General features: G+C 35.0%; 1 protein-coding gene across 3 annotated transcripts in view; it reads left to right on the top strand.

Annotated features, from left to right (window-relative positions):
- PTPRR (protein tyrosine phosphatase, receptor type R) overlaps positions 1 to 19,432 on the top strand; it is a 223,204-nt gene that overhangs the window by 114,361 nt on the left and 89,411 nt on the right. For 2 of the 3 annotated variants that reach the window (XM_006923740.2, XM_006923741.1), the window contains 3 exons: positions 2,491 to 2,604; positions 5,270 to 5,425; positions 13,084 to 13,194. In XM_006923740.2, coding sequence (XP_006923802.1) covers positions 2,491 to 2,604; positions 5,270 to 5,425; positions 13,084 to 13,194 — 381 coding nt within the window. Of the gene's footprint in view, positions 1 to 2,490; positions 2,605 to 5,269; positions 5,426 to 12,622; positions 12,801 to 13,083; positions 13,195 to 19,432 lie in introns of those variants that run through there. The other variant, XM_006923742.1, reaches the window with a different exon arrangement.

Here is a 19,432-nt window from a genome sequence, read left to right as displayed (position 1 = left end):
AAATTAAGAAGACAATCTCACTTATAATTTCATGAAAAAGAATAAAATATCTAGAAATAAATTTAATAAGTGAGATGAAAGACCTATAAACTGAAAACTATAAGACATTAAGGAAAAAATGTAGGAAGACGCAAATAAGTGGAAAGATATCTGTGCTCCTGAATTGGAAGAATTAATATTCTTGAAATGTCCAAACTACCTAAAGCAATCTACAGATTCAGTGCAATCTGTATCAAAATTCCAATGGCATTTTTTACAGAAATAGAAAAAAGAATTCTAAAATTTATATGGAAACAAAAAAGACCTTGAATAGCCAAAGTCTTGATAAAGAACAAAGCTGAAGATATCATACTTCCTGATTTCAAATTCAATTATAATGCTATAGTAATTAAATAAGCATAGTTTTGGCACCAAAACAAACACATAGATCAATAGAACAGAATAGAGAGCCCAGAAATAAACCCATGTATATCTGCTCAAGTAGTTTATGACAAAGGAGCCAAGCATACGTAATGGGAAAGGACAGTCTCTTCTATAAATGATGTTGGAAAAACTGGATAGCCACATGCAAAAGAATGAAACTGGACCACTATCTTAAACCATATGCAAAAATTAACTCAAAAAGAATTAAAGACTTAAACGTAAGACCTGAAACCATAAAACACCTAGAAGAAAACATAGGTAATAAGCTCTTTGACAAAGGTCTTGGCAATGATTTCTTTGAATGTGACACCAAAAGTTAAAGCAACAAAAGCGAAAATAAACAAGTGGTACTGCATCAAACTAAAAAGCCTCTGCACAGCAAAGGAAATCATGAACAAAATAAAAAAGCAATCTACTAAATGGGAGAAAATATTTGCAAATCATGTATCTGATAAAGAGTAATATCCAAAATATATAAGGAACTTATACAACTCAACAGCCAAAAATAAAAAATAAAAATCCAAATAATCCAAGTTAAAAATGGGCACAATATATGAACAGACATTTTTCCAAAGAAGATATAAATATGCTCAACAGGTACATGAAAAGATGCTCAAAGTCATTATCACCAGAGAAATGCAACTCAAAATCACAGTGAGATATTGCCTAACAGCTGTTAGAATGGCTGTTATCAAAAAGACAAGAAATAATAAGTTCTGGCAAAGATGTGAGAAAAGGGAACCCTTAAGCACTGTTGGTGGGAATGTAAATTAATGTAGCCACTATGGAAAACAGTATAGAGGATCCTCAAAAAATTAAAAATAGAACCATTGTGTGATCCAGCAATTCCACTTCTGATATTTACCTGAAGGAAATGAAAACTGTAACTCGAAAAGATACATGTACCCCCATGTTCATTGCAGCACTACTTACAATAGCTAAGATTTGGAAACAACCTAAGTGTCCATCGACGGATAAATGGATAAAGAAATATATATACACATATACAATGGAATAATATTCAGTCACAGAAAGAATGAAATCTTGCCATTTGCTACAATATGGATAGACCCTGAGGGCATTCATTATGCTAGGTGAATTAAGTCAGACAGAGAAAGACAAATATCAAAAGATTTTTGTTACATGTGAAATCTAAAAATAACCAAGCTCAAAGATACAGAGAACAGATTGGTGTTTACCAGAGGTTAGGGGAAGGGCATAGGCGAAGGGGAATAAAAATAAAATATTATTAAATACATATATGTAAGAAATGCATAAAGATTTGGTTTCCCCATCTTATACAATATCTCAATGTTTATGATGCATTTTTGAAAATATAGTTAAATAGTTTGTGATTTAAATGTAGGGACAGCACCCATGGCTCGAATTAAGACTGTATTATTAGTTTCATAACTTGATTTGTATTTTAGGAATTTTCAAATGTCTAATTGTCTTTTTCCAGAGCGACTTGGAAATTAAGAGTGTTTGGCCAAACAATTGGATAAAAATTGTTAACCTTAGAGCAAATCATCAGTACCATTGGCTTCTTTACCAGAGTTTGAAAATACGTTATTGCGCTTCGTTCTTTTGCCTTACACTGGCAGCAGATCACTGTATAGAGAAACTGCCAAGTCTGGCGTGATGGAATTTCATACATCTTTCTCTCCATAACTGTGTGTGAACATAAATTAAAGCTGTCCTCTAGATTGGATTAGTGAAATACACTTGGCCACATATTTAATTCTGTCATCTGGACTTGAACTAAAGCTAAATAAACCAACACACATTTCAGTGAAATTCTTTATGAATTGATCATTCATATGCATTATTGATTATAACTAGACAAATTTCATTATTATACAATGCACCATCTTTTTAACTAACACCAGTTCAAATTTCACATAAAATGTTCCTATAATGTTATCTCCATTAAAAATGCATTAAGTTACCACGAGTGTGAATTTATCAAAGTCACAGAAATTATTGTGGTCAGTCATCAGTCAGGAACTGAATATCCTGAACCAAAGACTTAAAATAATTTGGATTTCTTTTTTCTTTATTTTCCAGACACTGCAAATGGATGTTGACAAGCTGAACATAACCTTGCTTCGAATATTCCGCCAAGGAGTGGCCGCAGCTTTAGGACTCTTACCCCAGCAAGTGCACATCAATCGCCTCATTGTAAGATGCCTCCCTTTTACACTCCCAGCTATAAGCTTTGATCTTTATCGAAGGGCTCGGTAATAAGGATCAGTAATAAAGAACACCCATGCTATAGTTCTATGGCCCCTGAGCTAAATCTGGCATACCACTACGTTTTTGTAAAGAAAGTTTTATTGCAGTGAGCCACACTCATTTGTTTACATATTGTCTGTGGCTCCTTTCATGATACAATGACGGAGCTGAGTCACTGTAACAGATCATTTGGCTAAATTAATGGTTAAAAGACTTGCTTTCTGGCCCTTTACAGAAAATATTCGTCAGCCCTCTCATAGTTCAAAGCTTGTACCCCAGTAGGTATGAATAGAGGAGCCCAAAATACTTGTCTCACCAACCTGACACTACTCCCAAAATATTCTTCCTAAGAGTGAAACCTTCAGTATCAGCTAAAGCACTATCTCTAGACAATATCTGTGTAAACTCCTTCAAGTATGTCAGTAGGATGAAAGATACTGAATGCACAGGCAGAGGATTTTGAATAAAAAATAAAGACTCCATTCTTGGAGACAGCAGCCCAAATGGACTGCAAGAATAGATAGTTCTGAAAAGCCAAGAGAAAAACGTAGATAGGTATGTGGGGTAGGATGAGGCAAATCCAAAGGATCTTCTGTCCAAGGCCCACTTTAGACCTATCTATCAATCACATACATCCTTTCTTCCCCTCTTTTCTCAGTTGTTTGGAAACCTAGATGTCATCCAACTACGCTTTCCCATCTGTACTTGAAGGTGGGTGTAAGCAAAGGCAGAGAAAGGCAAATTCAAAGCAGATGATTTTTTCTTTGTAAAAAGCTAATTACCTAAGGTTCCTGTGAAAAGGGACTTTGGAATCATCTTGCAGTTTTAAAATTGTTCTTAATTTCCACTGCAATGGGAACTCAAGCAAGGACTCAGTGTTCTACTTGCCCTAAATTCTTATCTTCTGCTTGAGCTCAGCTTTCTACTATACCAGTATCTGCATTTCCTGCTATGGAAAAGAATTGCTTTTCATTTTGGTTTAGGGTTTTTTTTTTTCTTTGCATTTTTATTTGTGTGGAGGGTGAGTTGTTTCATTCTTTATAATGACTTTATTCTAGGACCCAACTATTTCTCGGGACAAAATAAGCTTAAAAAACAAAGTTTTTCACTTGGTACCATAGAAGAGAAAATACAGCATTCTCTAATATCCTGAAAGAATGAAATGGATTATTTATATCCAGGGCAGATCTTGCTCAAATGAGAAGACTTAGGTACTATAGATGTCTTAGCTCTAGGTCTAGTTTTATACACACACACACACAGATATCTTAGATGTCCTTTTGCAGGAATAAAAGAGGGATTTGCCACATCCAGGGAGGGATACACCTATCCTGGGAAAATGTTAGTAGCATTCGTACACATCTATTTCTAAGAGTAGTTATTATAACTGGTAGAGTTATGAGGATACTCGAGGCAGCAGAGCACAGGGGTGAAGAGCATGTGCCCTGGAGACAGACAGAACTGCACTCCTGTTGCTGGAGTCTAGCTCACTCCATTTTCAGCGTGGCCATGTCTCAGCTGTGAGACCTTAGGCAAGCTACTTATGTTTCTTCATTTGCTGAATGGAGGGAACTATAATGCTGATGTACTGGAGAGGTTTTGAGCATTAAATGAGATAACAGATTTAAGGTAGATGAGAGTGTGTCAGGCACAAAACTAGTCCTTTATTTCTACTATTGTTGTTATTACATCATAAACTATTTAAATTATTATAAAAATGTTTTGCATCAGTATTATGCTATACTTAGTCATTGTCTGTTGTTCCTGCAAATATGGAAACACTTTTTCTGGATTGCTAGTAGTATATTGATACTTTACTTTATTCGTAGTTGAACTGAAAAACTGCATTAAAAGAAAATTTTCTAGCATGAGAGAATTCCATGTATCAAAAAGATGAGCAATAACCTACTTCTACAAGTACATTGTATAAGTTGTAAAAGAGAATCTATCAATGGCAATGTCGTTTTTATGTAGTGTTTATTTTTTGTGTGTATGTGGCCTATCAGCCATTTATGGTAGGAGATCTTCTGTCTTCATTTCAGCTAATGAGGTAAAGTATCGTGATATTATTACACAACATACACATTTCTACCAAAGGATAGATTTTAAAAGTGTGACGTATTTGAGAAGAAAAACAGAATCAGGGAAGGAATTTTAAAGCTCATATAGCATCATCTTCCTTAGTCCAGCCTCCACATCAATATAAGTTATAAGAAAAATATATGGAGTTGCAATGTCTAATAATTGTACTATTGCATCAGGTTTTATTTCATTTGATTTGAAAATGCTTCTTCAAGCACAATTACTCAGGGAACATCCAAATGATATATTTCAAAAATTGCAGTATGGAATGGAAAATAAACCAGCATCCAATGAAATATAAAATTATAAATCTTGGGGTGTCAATTAATTGAAAGAAGGCCATGTGAAGATTTGAGGCTGGTAATATTAAGTGGACCAGAGAATTACTAACAAACGTAATCTCCAAGATGCCTTTTAGGATTCTAGGGTTCTGATTTTCTTTAATGTTTCTAGAGGAAAGTCAAAAATATTTCCCAGAATTTTTTTTAAAAAGGTCTATTAACATATACAAATCATCTGCTTTTACTAGAGCAAGAAGAACAGTATTGAACTCTTTGTGTCTCCCGTAAATCGAAAAGGAGGAATTTCAGAATCTCTGCCATCTGAGGAAGTGCTGCGTTCACTTAATATCAATGTTTTGCATCAGAGTTTATCCCAATTTGGAATTACAGAAGTCTCCCCTGAGGTATGTTGTTGCATGGAAGATTTCATCTAAAAATTTGCACCTAACTATTTTGCATCTAAAAAGTTAGCATGACATGGTAATCCAACTTCAAGAAGCTTTGCTGTGAATGCTGTTTATTGTATGTTATTTGATAACAGAAATCTCCCTAAGGGTCAGAATTCTCTGATCTTCACCTCGTATATATTCATTCCTTCTGGAAATTCATTTTTCACATCAAAGTTTCACTTCTTAACACTTTCTTCTCCAAATCTTTTGGCCTTGTAATTTATTTTGACATATCTGGTACATCGTGTGGGGGAAAGAAAAAAAAAAGTCATTTATATATATTTGTCAATTGGTTATTTGAAACTGAAATGTCCAAAAAACACCTTCAAATTTTTCTTCTGCAACAGGTGTACTTCCCTCCTTGTCGCCTTCATTAACAAGATAGTTACCAGTCACCTTTTCCCACAACCTTAGAATTAATATGAAATTTTTTTTTTTCATTGAAGAATCCAATCTTAAGAACTATGGTTATTTTCTTTACAGTGCTTTCCAAATTTGGCACTGTTTAAATTTCCCCTAACAACTCCACCATTCTCATTTTTGAATGAATTTTGTCCCTTTTTTACTTTTCCTATTCTATCCCACTCTAACGAACTTGCTAAAATAATCATCATCTTAAACATATGTAATTAAATTTATAGAATCACAGAATTAAACCTCGAGGGAACATATGTGAACATTTTATAGATACAGAAAGTAAGGTCCATAGAAATTAAAGATAACAAAGCACATGAGGTATAAAGCAACATTTAAAATCTAAACATCTTGATCCCTAGTCTATTTCACTTTTCAGTAAAGCACATGGCCTCTCATTTGGGTATAATAAAAAGAATGGGTATAGTCCTTATCCTATAGACTTGAAATATGAATTAATTTGTAAAACATTTGTGGAAATCCTCATATAGAGTAGGCAATGAACAAATATTTGAATGCAGGGTGGATTGGCAGAATGAAAATGTGTGTCATCATTGAACTGTGACTATAACAACAACCTCCAACGAGCTTTTCTGCATTTAGTTTTATGCTCCTCCCTGCCCTCTGCCCTCTCCACCACACGCTGCACCCGCCTCCCCCCCGCCCACACACACACATATAGTATGTTTTCTTTCTTGCCACCAGAGTAATCTCGCTAAAGTAAATTTGGCCATGCCCTCTTGTTGTCATGATTCTTCTTTGACCTCCTAAATGCTACAGAATCAAGTGTGGATTTCTTAATATGGTATATGGTCCTTTATGAGCTGGGCTTTATAATTGTTGAACAATACTCTCTTAGTTTATGCTTCAGCAATTCCAAACTTAATAAGTACCACGACACCGATGTACTGTTTCTTCCCTCCACACTTGTACATACATCAATCCATCTACACACATTTTTATGGTTCAAAATCAATCTACTATATAGCAAAGCAGCTTTCCTTTGTGCTACCACAGATGTGAGTGCTCACCGATTTCTGTTCTCGGTGAGCTTAGTACAAAAACCCCTTATCCTATGTTAGTCTTTGAGTCCATCTCTACTCTGCAGGTTCCTGCAGAGACATGTCATGTTATTTTATCTGTGTCCTCGGAGGCTTCAATTGTGTCTCGTATTCAGTGGGCACACAAATAACTAAGCACTGTGCTCAGTGGTATGCAAGGTCAGAAAAATAAAGAAATAAACAAATAAAAAATATAATTATTGCTTTCAATGGGCTTATATTCTAATAGGGCAAATAAGATACAAGCAGATAAGGAGAATGCAAGGGTATGATAATGTTACCATAGTGTGCCACGGGAGCTTTGAGGAACAAGAGGTTGCTTCATGTTTCAGAGAGGCCAAAGGAATGGGTCAACTTAGCTTAAACACCCAGACCCCTCTCTAGCCCTGCCTGAATGTGATTCTGAAGGGGCTTCCTTATGTACATCACACTTAATCTCATTCCTACAGTCCAGGTCCTACACAGACTGACTTGTACACATCTTACTCAGGACAATTCTTTAAAATTTAAAAAGACCACTGGATTAATTTATTCTGCTTCTTGTGAGTTTTCAGTGAGTTATATAAGCATTCCTCCCTATTGCTTTATTCTGAGTTTAAATGCCATTCTGAATGCTTTAGGAACATGGCAGATTAGTGAATCATCCAGATCTATGAACCAAGAGAAGCTCACCATACAAAAAAAAAAAAACAACAACAACTAGTTAAAATCAAGTACATATTTGGGTCCTCAAACATACCTCAGCCCATCGAAAGTGAGGTGTGTAGCCTGACTGCCTATCACAAAACTATTAGCCCACAACAGACCACAAGTCTGTACTATAATTCAATAATGAAAGGGTATTCGATGGTCAAAATGTGATATTTCTTATAAATTTGTGGGATTTGAGAAATCTAGGAAACCTAGATTCTAGGAAATATTGTATTACAGGAGACTAGGCAGTATTTTAATTGGCTATAAGGAGCATTTCATCAAGGATGGATGAATTGATAGAGCCTTTTGTTCAGGCACTTCTAGAAGGGGCCCAGAATTACCCTCTGACCTGAAGCTCTAAGTGCAGAAATAGGAGAAGGCTAAGGAGAAAGCTGTCAGCAGTGTGCAAGTGCCCTTGTGGGAAGCTTCAGACATGTACAGTCCAAAGGAGCACTGCAAAAGCATTTGTTCATAGTTGTATTAACTAACTGAGATGGTATTCTGTGAGTTTTCCCACCTCTTTATTCATCTTTGTAGTTAATATGTGATGGCAGTACATGCCTCAACACACTTTCACATTTTTATCCCAAAATTATGGCTCTGCAATGGTAGGATGTTTACTAACAGAAAAAAAAAAAGAATATTGGTGTTTTGGTTTTTCATCCCTTACATGGATTAAAGAACACAGTGAATGATGTCTCAAAGCACCTATTCCTTTTGTTTTTAAATTAAGTTTATTGGGGTAACATTGGTTAATACAATTATATAATTTTCAGGTGTACGTTATCATTTGACATCTGTATATTCTATAGTGTGTTTATAACCCAAAGTCCAGTTTCCTTCAGCTACCATATATTTGATTCCCTTTACCCATTTCACCCTCCCCTATCCCCCTATATATGATCCCCTTTACCCCGTCTAACTTCCCCCTTCCTCCCCCACCCCACTAGTAACCACTAGTCTATAGTACATGTTAATGAGTCTCTGTTTGTCCTGCTCATTTGTTGCTTTTAGGTTTATATACCACATATAAGTGATATCATGTGATTTTTCAACTTTTTCTGTCTGGCTTATTTCACTTAGCATGATTATCTCGAGGTCCATCCATGTTGTTGCAAATGGCAGTATTTCATCTCTTCTTATGGTTGAGTAATATTCCATTGTATATATATACCACAGCTTCTTTAGCCAATCATCTATCGTAGGACACTTTGGTTGCTTCCATGTCTTTGCCACTGTGAATAATGCTGCTATAAACCCATATCTTTGCGGCTATGGGTTTTCCAGTCTTTGGGGTAAATACCAAGTAGAGGGATTGCTGGGTCATATGGTAGGTCAATTCTTAGTTTTTTGAGGAACTTCCATGCTGTTTTCCATAGCGGCTGTACCAACTTGCAGTCCCACCAGCAGCTCCTTTATCTCGGCATCCTCTCCAACATTTGTTATTACTTGTTCTGTTTATTATAGCGATTCTAACAGGTGTGAGATGGTATCTCATTGTAGTTTTGATTTGCATTTCCCTAATAGCTAGCAATGTTGAGCATCTTTTCATATATTTGTTGACAAAGCACCTATTCCTAAACTTATATTAATTGCTGTCAGGAAAGGGTGTGTTTTTTTTATTGTTATCATTTCTTTAATTCAAAAATCATTTGCTTGATTTTTTTTTTTAATCAAAAATCATTTGCTTGATTTTTTTTTTTAATCAAAAATGGCTCTTGGGAAACAAAGAACAATACCAAATAGAGAATTACTTTTGTTTATTATCTGTTTTCATTTTAAATCTAAGTCTCTTGGGAGAAAAAGACATTTTTAAAATATTTTTTTTATCCAGTACTTAGAACATTGTAGGCACTTAAATATTATTTTATTATGAGATGTTCATAAAGATAAAACTAGACTTCTTCTTGACAAATAAATCAAATCACAGGGAAATAAAATTAAATCATTATTTTAGTTTTTATTTTTAAGTGTTTTTATAAAATTAAATATCTATTGAAATAATAAGTTCTGCATTCATATTTAAAAATGATTTAGGGTTTGTTTTTTTTTTTGCTTAATTGCAAATTATTCCAGTTTCATGGCTCTTATTATATTTCAAAAGAAGAAGCTACCTTCTTTAAAAATAGGCCAATATGATACTTGCATGGAATATTTACAAAGCAAAAAACCATATCGAATAAATATAAGCCATAATCCAGGCGTTTGGTGATTGTTCCTTCAAACTAGGAACATTAGCCAGCAGTCTAAAGAATCATCATGCTAGCCATACAATGCCGAGCAGGAATACAGTGTTAACATGTGTCAGATCATTCAGGCCTAATAATTTGCCTCGTTCGTAATACAGTGGAGGTTTGGCATTCATCTAACAAAACCATATCGTTGTGGGCTACGTCCCAATTATCTTCCTGAGTCAATCAATTGACCAGATAATTTATATTTCCACTTCATTCTTTTGCCTAAAGAGATATATCTTCTAAAACCTCTGTATCAGCTCTCCTAGGACTTGGGAATCTCTTCCACCATCTGGAATCAAAATTTTTTTTTAAAAAAAAACAAACTGTAGTGCATCAAATTATTAAACAGGATATAGAGAAGCCATTGTTATTTTTAATTTTTTACATTTATTTATTTAAATTAGTTGCAAGTATACAGTACATTGGTTAGACATCTATATAGTTCATAAAATGATCCCCCCAATTGCTCCTTCCCTCCCCTGGTCCTCCACCTAGCCATCATAATAATGCTAACTGCATTCCCTCTGCTGTGAGAAGCCGTTGTTACTGAAACAGTGATACAGGAAACTGCCTAAATTTTAAATCATAAAACCAAACAAAACCCAACAACTTCTTTCACTGCAACAAAGTTAAAGTGCAAAGCTATGCAGCTAGGAAATAAACTGTAAAGATGATACAGTGGCATTGGCTTGACCCGGCCACAGAGCCGCAGACTATTGAACCCTCCAACCCCTGACAAAATATAAAAGGCATCACTTTAATCTTATGCAAACGTTAGAGCAGAGAGTCCTGTGAATTACAATCTTTTGATTTGCGGGATCTTAACCACAGACTTTTCCATTTATTACTTTGCCCTTATCAAGTTTTTTAGATCTCTGTACAAATATAGTAGTGCTCAGCAAGAATAGCGTGACTCAGAAGGAAATCTATTTACCAAGAAAGTGCAGTGACTAAGTTCTGGGAGTGCAAAACATGTGTCTTTCTAACTGGGAGTGGGGGAAGTAGGGGTGGGTGGGAGGTTAATTCTTCCCTCATCATTGCTTTAGTTAAGAGACAAACAAAACAGATTCATCTTAAGCAGAAAGGAACATGTTGATATTCAGGAGGTATGGAACTATAGCAGGCAAAAAAGAAATGAACCTGATCAGGTTAGGAACACAAAATCTCTTTCCACCCACCTAACAAACCACCCTTTTTGTCTAAATTTTACACTAACTAAAGCTGAGATCTTCATACTTAAATTTGACAAGTTTATGCTTCCTACTTGAAGGCTTAACTAGTTTGCTTTTGTAGCAAGCAATAATGCTATTTAATTGCCTGCAAAAAACCTCATTTCCATACTTACACTTGATTTCTTCAAGAGTTTTCTTTTTTATTAGTTTCCAGTTATGTTTATGGACACATTGGGATAATATAGATCTGAATGAAGTCAAAGAGTAAAAGACAAGTTTTCACTTGAACCCAAGATTTTCTTTCCAGAAGGATACTTGGTTTCTAATTATTCCATCAAACATTTTCAGATTCTCCATCTGCTTCCATCTACGTATTTTTAAATATATCTCGAAAGCTTTTTTTATATCTATGAATTTGTCTATGTTTTAGAAAGTAGGCAAGATATTATAGGGAACACATTCATGTTTAACAAACAAAGGAAATGGAAATTCAACAACTTAAAGCAATAGGCTCCCTCAAATTGTTTCTAATTACAATAGAACTCATTTAACAGACCCCTTCTGTTCTGTCTTACTCAGCTCCGCACCAGGACCCACTCGAGTTCCAAGATAAAAGATTCATAAAATGTTTCTCAAGGCAAATGTTTGTTTTGTCTAATTTACAAATGATGAATATATTCTATTTTTTTAAATGCCTGAAAAATAATTAGTAATGATTTCCAAGTTTAGACACGAGGACATGTTTTGTTCAAGGCTTTCTTTCTCTCTCTCTCTTTTTTTTTTTTTTGAGATAATAATTATTTATTTCTTGTGATTCTGTGAGTTGACTAGGATCAGCCAGATTGTTCTTCTATTCTACAAGTACAGGCTGAAGTCACTCCAGTGGTTACATTAAGCTGAGAACTCATTTGCCACCGAAATGTCCAAGATGACCTCTCATCTTCCAACGGCTCTCTCCATGTGACTTTTCATTATTCACTATCTTGTTGCTCAAGGCTTTCTTAATTATCAGAGACAATGTCCAAGGACAGAAAAATTCTCTCACTAAAAAAGAGAAAAGGCAGCCTTCCCCAACGTGGAATTTAGAAACATATGACTTGATTTAGACTTTATGTGATTTTCCTAATTGTGGATCATTTAGTTTCAAGTTAAAGTTTCTTTAAGTATGAACCTATAAATTTCACTGAATAATAAAACCAATTGCATTCTAAGACTTGATTTACTAGCTATGTTGTTTTTAAACAAATAGGCAAAATAAAACTAAGACACTCATTCACATTTTATTCATGCTTCTTCTCCACCCTTCCACCCTCCCCCCCCAAAGTAGTAAGCAAAAAAATAATAAGTATAAATAAAATTAAACTATTTATTTCACCTTTTATTAGTAAATAATTCTGGACCTTTTGGTGTTCCCTCTTGCTTAAATAAAATATAATATCCTAACAATTTATCAAGGTGGTACTTGAATCAGATTTTGACAAAGAGGACTATATATTTTTTTTAAAAAAAAAAAAAGATTTGATAAAAGAGGAGAAAAGAGAAGGAAATGATCCCGACATTGTTGCTCCATTTATTAATGCATCATGAAATTTTGTTTGCACCTGTTTCACTTCTGTTTAAAAGTTAAGAGCAGTATTACAGCACGAAAAGCAGGGTGTTGTGGTGGGAGGGGACTTCAAATGGAGTAAGGAAAGCATCGAAAACAATTTCCTTGACACAGAAAAAAAACAGAACTCTCTTACCTAGGGACCAGGTAATTTCCAAGAGAGACTGTGAGGGACATTTACAAAGCCTCGGACTCTATATGCCATGTTGAATGCTTTTGATCCTGTATAGGAGAAAAAAAATCTTTTTATGTGTAAGGGCAGCAGCCCCTTGTCTTAGATCAGTGTGAGAAGCAGCTCTCACAGCGAGGAATGTAGGTGTGTTCTACTACACTGAATGGAATAAAGCTAAAAATATGTTTAGTGTCTGATAAGAACGCCAGTCTCTTCAAGCTCTCATTTAACGTCGGACTTTCTGTTTTGCTTTTAAAGAAAAATGTTTTACAAGGGCAGCATGAAGCGGACAAAATCTGGAGCAAAGAAGGATTTTATGCTGTTGTCATATTTCTCAGCATCTTTATTATTATAGTAACGTGTTTGATGGTAAGTTTGCTTCTTTATATATTTTACCCTTTGCTGAGTCCACTGCTTAAAATTATTGGGTACATTGCCATTCAAATAAATGTTGAAAAGACTGGGGACAGAAGCAAGATTACGATCCTTTCAAAATGTGAAATTTCCTATCTGACAGCAGTGATAGCTAAAGGAAAACCTAAGGAATTATGGATTCTGACCTGCAGAATAAAGCTGTAATTGTACTGAGGCTTTGAGTAACTTGATCGACTCTGAGAATGACGCTTTAGAAAGTGATTCAATGAGGTCACTGAAACCCTCAAAGTCATTAAAGTCTCATGGGCACACTTTAGGCTTACTTTATTTCTTCAACTATATTGTTTTTATGGAATGCAGGACAAATTTTAAAAAGAAATATGTCTTAGGGGCAAGATTTCTCCTTAAAGAGTAGTTGATTTACTTTTTTCCAAGAGCCTGAAAGCATTTTATGAAATTCGAAACACGAAAAGGAAATGATTATAGGCTCAAAAGCTGTACAATTCACTATCAACTAATTTTTTTAGGTGAATGAATATTATAAAAATATAAAAGTTAACTGCAAATGACTATGTAAATTATAGATTATAAATGTACAGCCTTTAAAAGGATATTTCCAATTTTTAAAAAGTAAAACCCAAAATAAACCTAAACCCACTAAACTAGGCAGTGCTATTTGGTGTTGAATGAGTTAACAGTTACCTTTCGAGTAGAATAAGATTGTCCTGTCCTTCTGAACATTCTGTGATGTATATTAAAATATTTGAAATTCATAAATGGGTTATAATATTTTTCCTGTGTGTTATGTTCTTGTGTGTTAATTTTGCTCATTTTAAAAACAGCCCTTCCTTAGTTTTCAAATGCCCCTCAAAACACATTATGCTACTTACATGTCGCAATCAACAGCCTTGCTAAGCATCTTATTGGATTTTGTTCATTTATGCTCCCCCTGCTGGGAAGGGGTTTATGTTAGAAAGATTAGGGCTCAGTTTGGAAAGACAGAGGCTGAGTATGTCTATATTTGAAGGATATAAAACAATTAAAGCCTTGAATAGGGTGATAATGAGCATATTTCCTTGAGTCTAAATATAGGAAGTACTAAGAACACTCTAAAGCTTCCATCATAATGAATTCAGAGACATCTCCTACGGGCCCGGCATTTAAAAAGATTTCTAAAAGTTGCGACACCATAAACAAAAGAATACTTTAAAAATTGAGTAAAAAAATTATTTTTATATATTAAATGGTGAGGTTAAGGAAAAAAAATTAATGAGAGAAAGTTGAAGGTTATGGAAATTGTGGCAGAGACCTCTGGGCATTTTTTAGTGTTTTGGAGGGTGTGGTTCCTTATTACAGTTAATTGAGTTTTAAAATATCTGGTTCTTCATGTCCTTCCCACAGCAAATCTCGAGTGCTATGCTCTTGTCAGTCACATTTAGGGTGTTTTTATGCTTTACAGGTGAAAAAGAATGGGAGGATCAGAAGGTAGAAAGGGGTAAAGAGTGATAAAAATGGAAATTGTTCCGGGGTGAGTGGATACGATGTAGAAGAGCAAAGGTGAGGATAAAAGGCGAGAGGGAGGCAGAGCAGAGCTTGCTACTAACATGTAAGAGATGCTCCAGATTTTGCATCTCTAACTCAGGGAGCACCCATGTATCCAGTATGACTGGATAAATTCCTGCGTGAGATATGGGTCTCAGGTGGCAAAAGGACCTGTAGTAGCCATACATTCAACCACTTGCAGCCAGGGAATAACTTTTCTTTCCCTGAAATCTTCAAAGCACCAGTGTAAAAGTTAGAAACCTGGGGAAATTTGCTTCAGAGTTACTAGAACAAATCGAGAAAGGAATATTTCAAAAGTTGCTCTCCACTGGGCTGGTAGGTAAATTCACCCATTCATTCAATCCACAAATTCCTGCAGAAGATCCACTATGGGTCTGTTGTTGGTGCTTTGGGCCAAGAGGAGAACAAGACAGATAAGACCTCTGTTCCCATGAGGCCTACACTCCAGAAGGGGACATGGATAATAATTAAGTTACTATTTTAAAAACTCAAATGGTGAACATATTGTACAATTCCAAGTGTATGACATTCCAGAAAAGACAAGCTTGTAGAGACAATAAAAAAGATGAGTGGTTTGCCAGAGGTTGGATGGGGCGAGATGAATAAGTGAAGTAAGCTTTCAGGTCAGTAAAGCTATTCTGTATGAGACTATATTGGTGAATCTATGACATGATGGACTGTCAAAACCCATAGAATGTACAATCCGAAGAGTGACCTTAATCTAGACTACAGACTTTAGTTAATTCTATCAATATTGGCTCAACAATTATAACAAATGTACCACCCTAATGCAAGATGTTAATAATAGGGGAAATTGTCTAGGAAGGTAGAGGAGAAAGCTAATAGAGAACTCTATACTCTCTGCACAATTTTTCTGTAAATCCAAAACAGCCCTTAAAAATGTAAGTTTATTATTTTTATTCAAAAAAATTAAATAGTATCCAGTGCCATGAAGAGATATCGTAATAGTGAGTAGAGCGCAGCAATCTGAGACATCTGAGACATGCAAATGTGGGGAAAGGGCCTCCCAGGCAGAGGATACATGGGAACAGCTGAGGTGGGGATAAGCTGAGCCTCTTTGGATTCAAGAAGAGTGGAAGCTGAGTACTTTAAGCAGAGCTTTGATGTGTATTTAAAAGATTACATTCCTTGCTGGTTCAAAGTTGGAGGCGGAGCATGAGATGAAGTGTGGGAGCAAGAGGACTCTTCCGGAGGCTATGTTAGCCTGGAGAGAAAGATGATGGTGGCCCAGAGTAAGGGGGTGGTAGGGGAAGAGGTGGAAAGAAGCGAAGGATTGGGATTCGTTTGCAGGTGGAACTGACAGTACTTGCATATTCTCTGGGAAAAGGAAAGAAAAATGTTAAGGACGACTCCTGGGTTATTTGACCGACTACCTGAGTGGTGACGCTCCCATTTCCCAGGTGAGGCTCACATTGGAGGTGGGAAATATTGAGAGAAGCAATACTTGTGGTTTGTATTCCAATAGTTCTTGAATAAATGAAAGAAAGTAGTAGAATGATATATTTCAAACATTGTCTTAGATTTTAATATGAAAGTGTCACTTAAAAAACTAACAAGGGAACAAACCATCAGAACATAGAAAGCACTTAATATTGATAGAAAATAAATACTACCTTATAGGCAGGATTGAGATGAAGTTAAATTTATCTGATGCAACTTAATCACTGACAAGTCAACAGTTTATGTTTTGGAGCATTTAAGAGTCTCTAAAATAAGCTTATCTTTGTAAATGGTTCACTGTTTTTGATCATGATCTTGATTTAAAGTTGTTTTCTACTTAGATCTCTCAGTAATAGTTACACTATCATTTTTGAGATTCTTAAATATATATATTCCAATTCTCTTTCTTATAATTTTGGTAATTTCATGGCAAAAAAGTGATATAACTCAGAATTTTTCCTCTGGCATTAATTATATTTATGAAAGATCAAATACCATTATTTGCATCTAGCCTTCCTACATACTATAGAAATGAAAAGCATGTGGTTTTATTATTAAATTTTATAGGTAAATTGCTGTAATGAAGGATTATGTGTACTGTATGACAATAACATAAGGCTTGGCAAAATTTTTGAATGCAGCATATTGTTTATTTTCCTTAAAATAAAAAAAATATCTATATGTTGCCATGCACAAAATTAGACATGCATGACATTTTCAAATGTGTGACTTATTTAGCACCTCTCAAATGTGAATGTACAGTGGGTGGAGCGACAAATAGACAAATACAATTTTCCAAGAAAAAAATGTGTGGGCAACTTCCAATCCATTCAGTCTCTTTTAGCTGGAGGAAATATATTACTAAGAAGAATTAGTTCTTAAACTTGAATATATAATAGAAAGAACTCTGTTTGTCAGCTAATATATACCTTCGAATGTACTTAGAGGTTAAGTCACAAGTGCAAAGGTATTTATGAAATGTGGGTAGAGATATCTACAAGCCAGACTGCTTCCAGAAAGCAATTTTAGAAAACACATAAAAACAGCTGTTTGGGTCAGAAAAATTTTGGCATGTTAGACCCATAGAAGAGTCATCTCTATGTCATACAAAGAGTTTCTCTAGTCATAGTCTTGTTAACTGAGGCAGGAAGTCCTAGATCAGACCACCTGCTACATCCTGAGCATTAAACAGTAAATGCATGTCACAGGTAGACATAAATAGTCACACTTTTCTAATTTGTTATGTATAATCCTAAGGGATGGGGGGAAATGGGATTAGATTCCTAGTTGGAATGATTTGGCTACAGAATCATTTTCCAAAGTAGGTATATGTCTAAAACTAATTTTCAATTTTTTTCCTGTATGAGTAAGCTAAAAATACAACCTTCTTACTAAGAAGAAAAAATAATAACAATAATAATTAGTTTCTTCTATTCATTACATACTTACTAGTAGTAAACTGGTACTAAATATACTGCATGGTACTAAACAATGTATTTTTTAAACCACTTTATTGAAGTATGGCTGACATACATAAAGCTGTCTGTATTTAATGTATACAATTTTATGAGTTTGGAGATAAGTATACCTCATGAAAACATCACCACAATCTATGCTAATCTATCCATCACCTCCAAAGTCTCCTCTCACCCTCTTTATTTATTATTTTGTGATGCAATAAGAATACTTAATGTAAGATCTACCCTTTTAGCAAGTTCTTATGTATGTAGTACAGTATTATGAATTATAGTTTCTATCCATAAACACTTAATGTATATTAGTTTCCTAATTTTACTCATGGGAAAACCAAGGTTCAGAGAAGATAAGTGACTCAACGAACAGACAATGTGTGGATATGTGTATGGGTGTGTCTGAGGAGAGGAGTTGGAATTCAAATTCAGGTCTCTCTGGATTAAAAGTCTGAACTCTTTACCATGATTCCGCGCATAATAGATTCAAAGTGCACTTTCTTTTAGTTCTACCACTCTATCTTGTGGACATCTATTTCTGGCTATGAAAAGGTCCAGAACAGGATGAGAATTCCTGTATTAATCAGAGCCATTAGGCCCAAGCAGAACTGATAAATGTATACCATACATACTGTGGACACAGCTCTATTTTTGTACTTAGTATCTTGTACTAGATAGAATTTTTACATGTCTATCTCTTCCAGAAGCCTGCGAGTTTCCAGAGGACAAGTTTAAGTGCCATCTTTGCATCCACAATGTCTTGTTTCTGCAATATAGTAGGGATTGATATATGTGTATTCAATTAAAAGAAATAAATGAATGAGCTCTTAAGAACTAACTATACAATACTATAAAGAATACATGCTATGGACTGTTGGTGGCATTTAAAAATTTGAACATATATTAATTCAAACAGATGTTTATATTGCCTAACTATGAGATTTTTAAAAAGAAAATTACAAGCTGTAAAAGAGTTTTATAGAATTTTTTTTAACTTCCTCTCATTTGTATGTTCTTCTGGTTCTCTTCCTGCGATTATTTTTTCCTTTTGCTATAGTTTAAGTTTTATAGCTCCTCTCATTCAATATTCCTTTCTCTTTTCCTTTTTCAAATAATCAAAAGATTTTATTGCATCCCAAGATTTAAACAACAAGCTCTAAAAGTAAAGTGAAAAATACCGACTTGTCATTGCTATGGTAAGCTTTTAAATTGAGCTTTGGAACAAAGTGCATTCACACAGAGAGATATGCATATGCTATATTCTAGACCTCAAGCTGTGCAGAGGAAAATCTCTGCTCTGCTTTTCCAGAGGCTTTGGGAAAGAGGTTGCGGGGAAAGATGTGGGATTTAGAAGAAACAGTAGAGGTAAATGATTACAGGCCTAAGTCAGGACACCTGGAATCTAGACTTCATTTCTAACCTACCGTAAATTATTCAAATGTGAAGTGAGGAGATCATACCAGGTGATTTTTAAGATCCCTTATCCCAGGTTTCTGAACAGCAGTACTGTTGACATTTTGGACTGGCTGATTTGTGTTATGGACTGGGGGTTCTGTCCTATGCATTGCAGGTTATTGAACAGCATCCCTACCACATGCCTGCTAGATACCAGGAGCACCCCCCACACACCCCAATATGACAACCGAAACACATCTCTAGACATTGCCAAGTGTCCCCAGAAGGGCAAAATTCCTGCTCGTTGAGAACCACTATTTGATATCTTAATTCCATGACAAATG

Source organism: Pteropus alecto, unplaced genomic scaffold (assembly GCF_000325575.1).
Source record: "Pteropus alecto unplaced genomic scaffold, ASM32557v1 scaffold76, whole genome shotgun sequence".
Lineage (NCBI taxonomy): Eukaryota > Metazoa > Chordata > Mammalia > Chiroptera > Pteropodidae > Pteropus > Pteropus alecto.
Note: the sequence above shows the minus strand (reverse complement) of the source record. Positions and strands in the feature narration are given on the sequence as shown.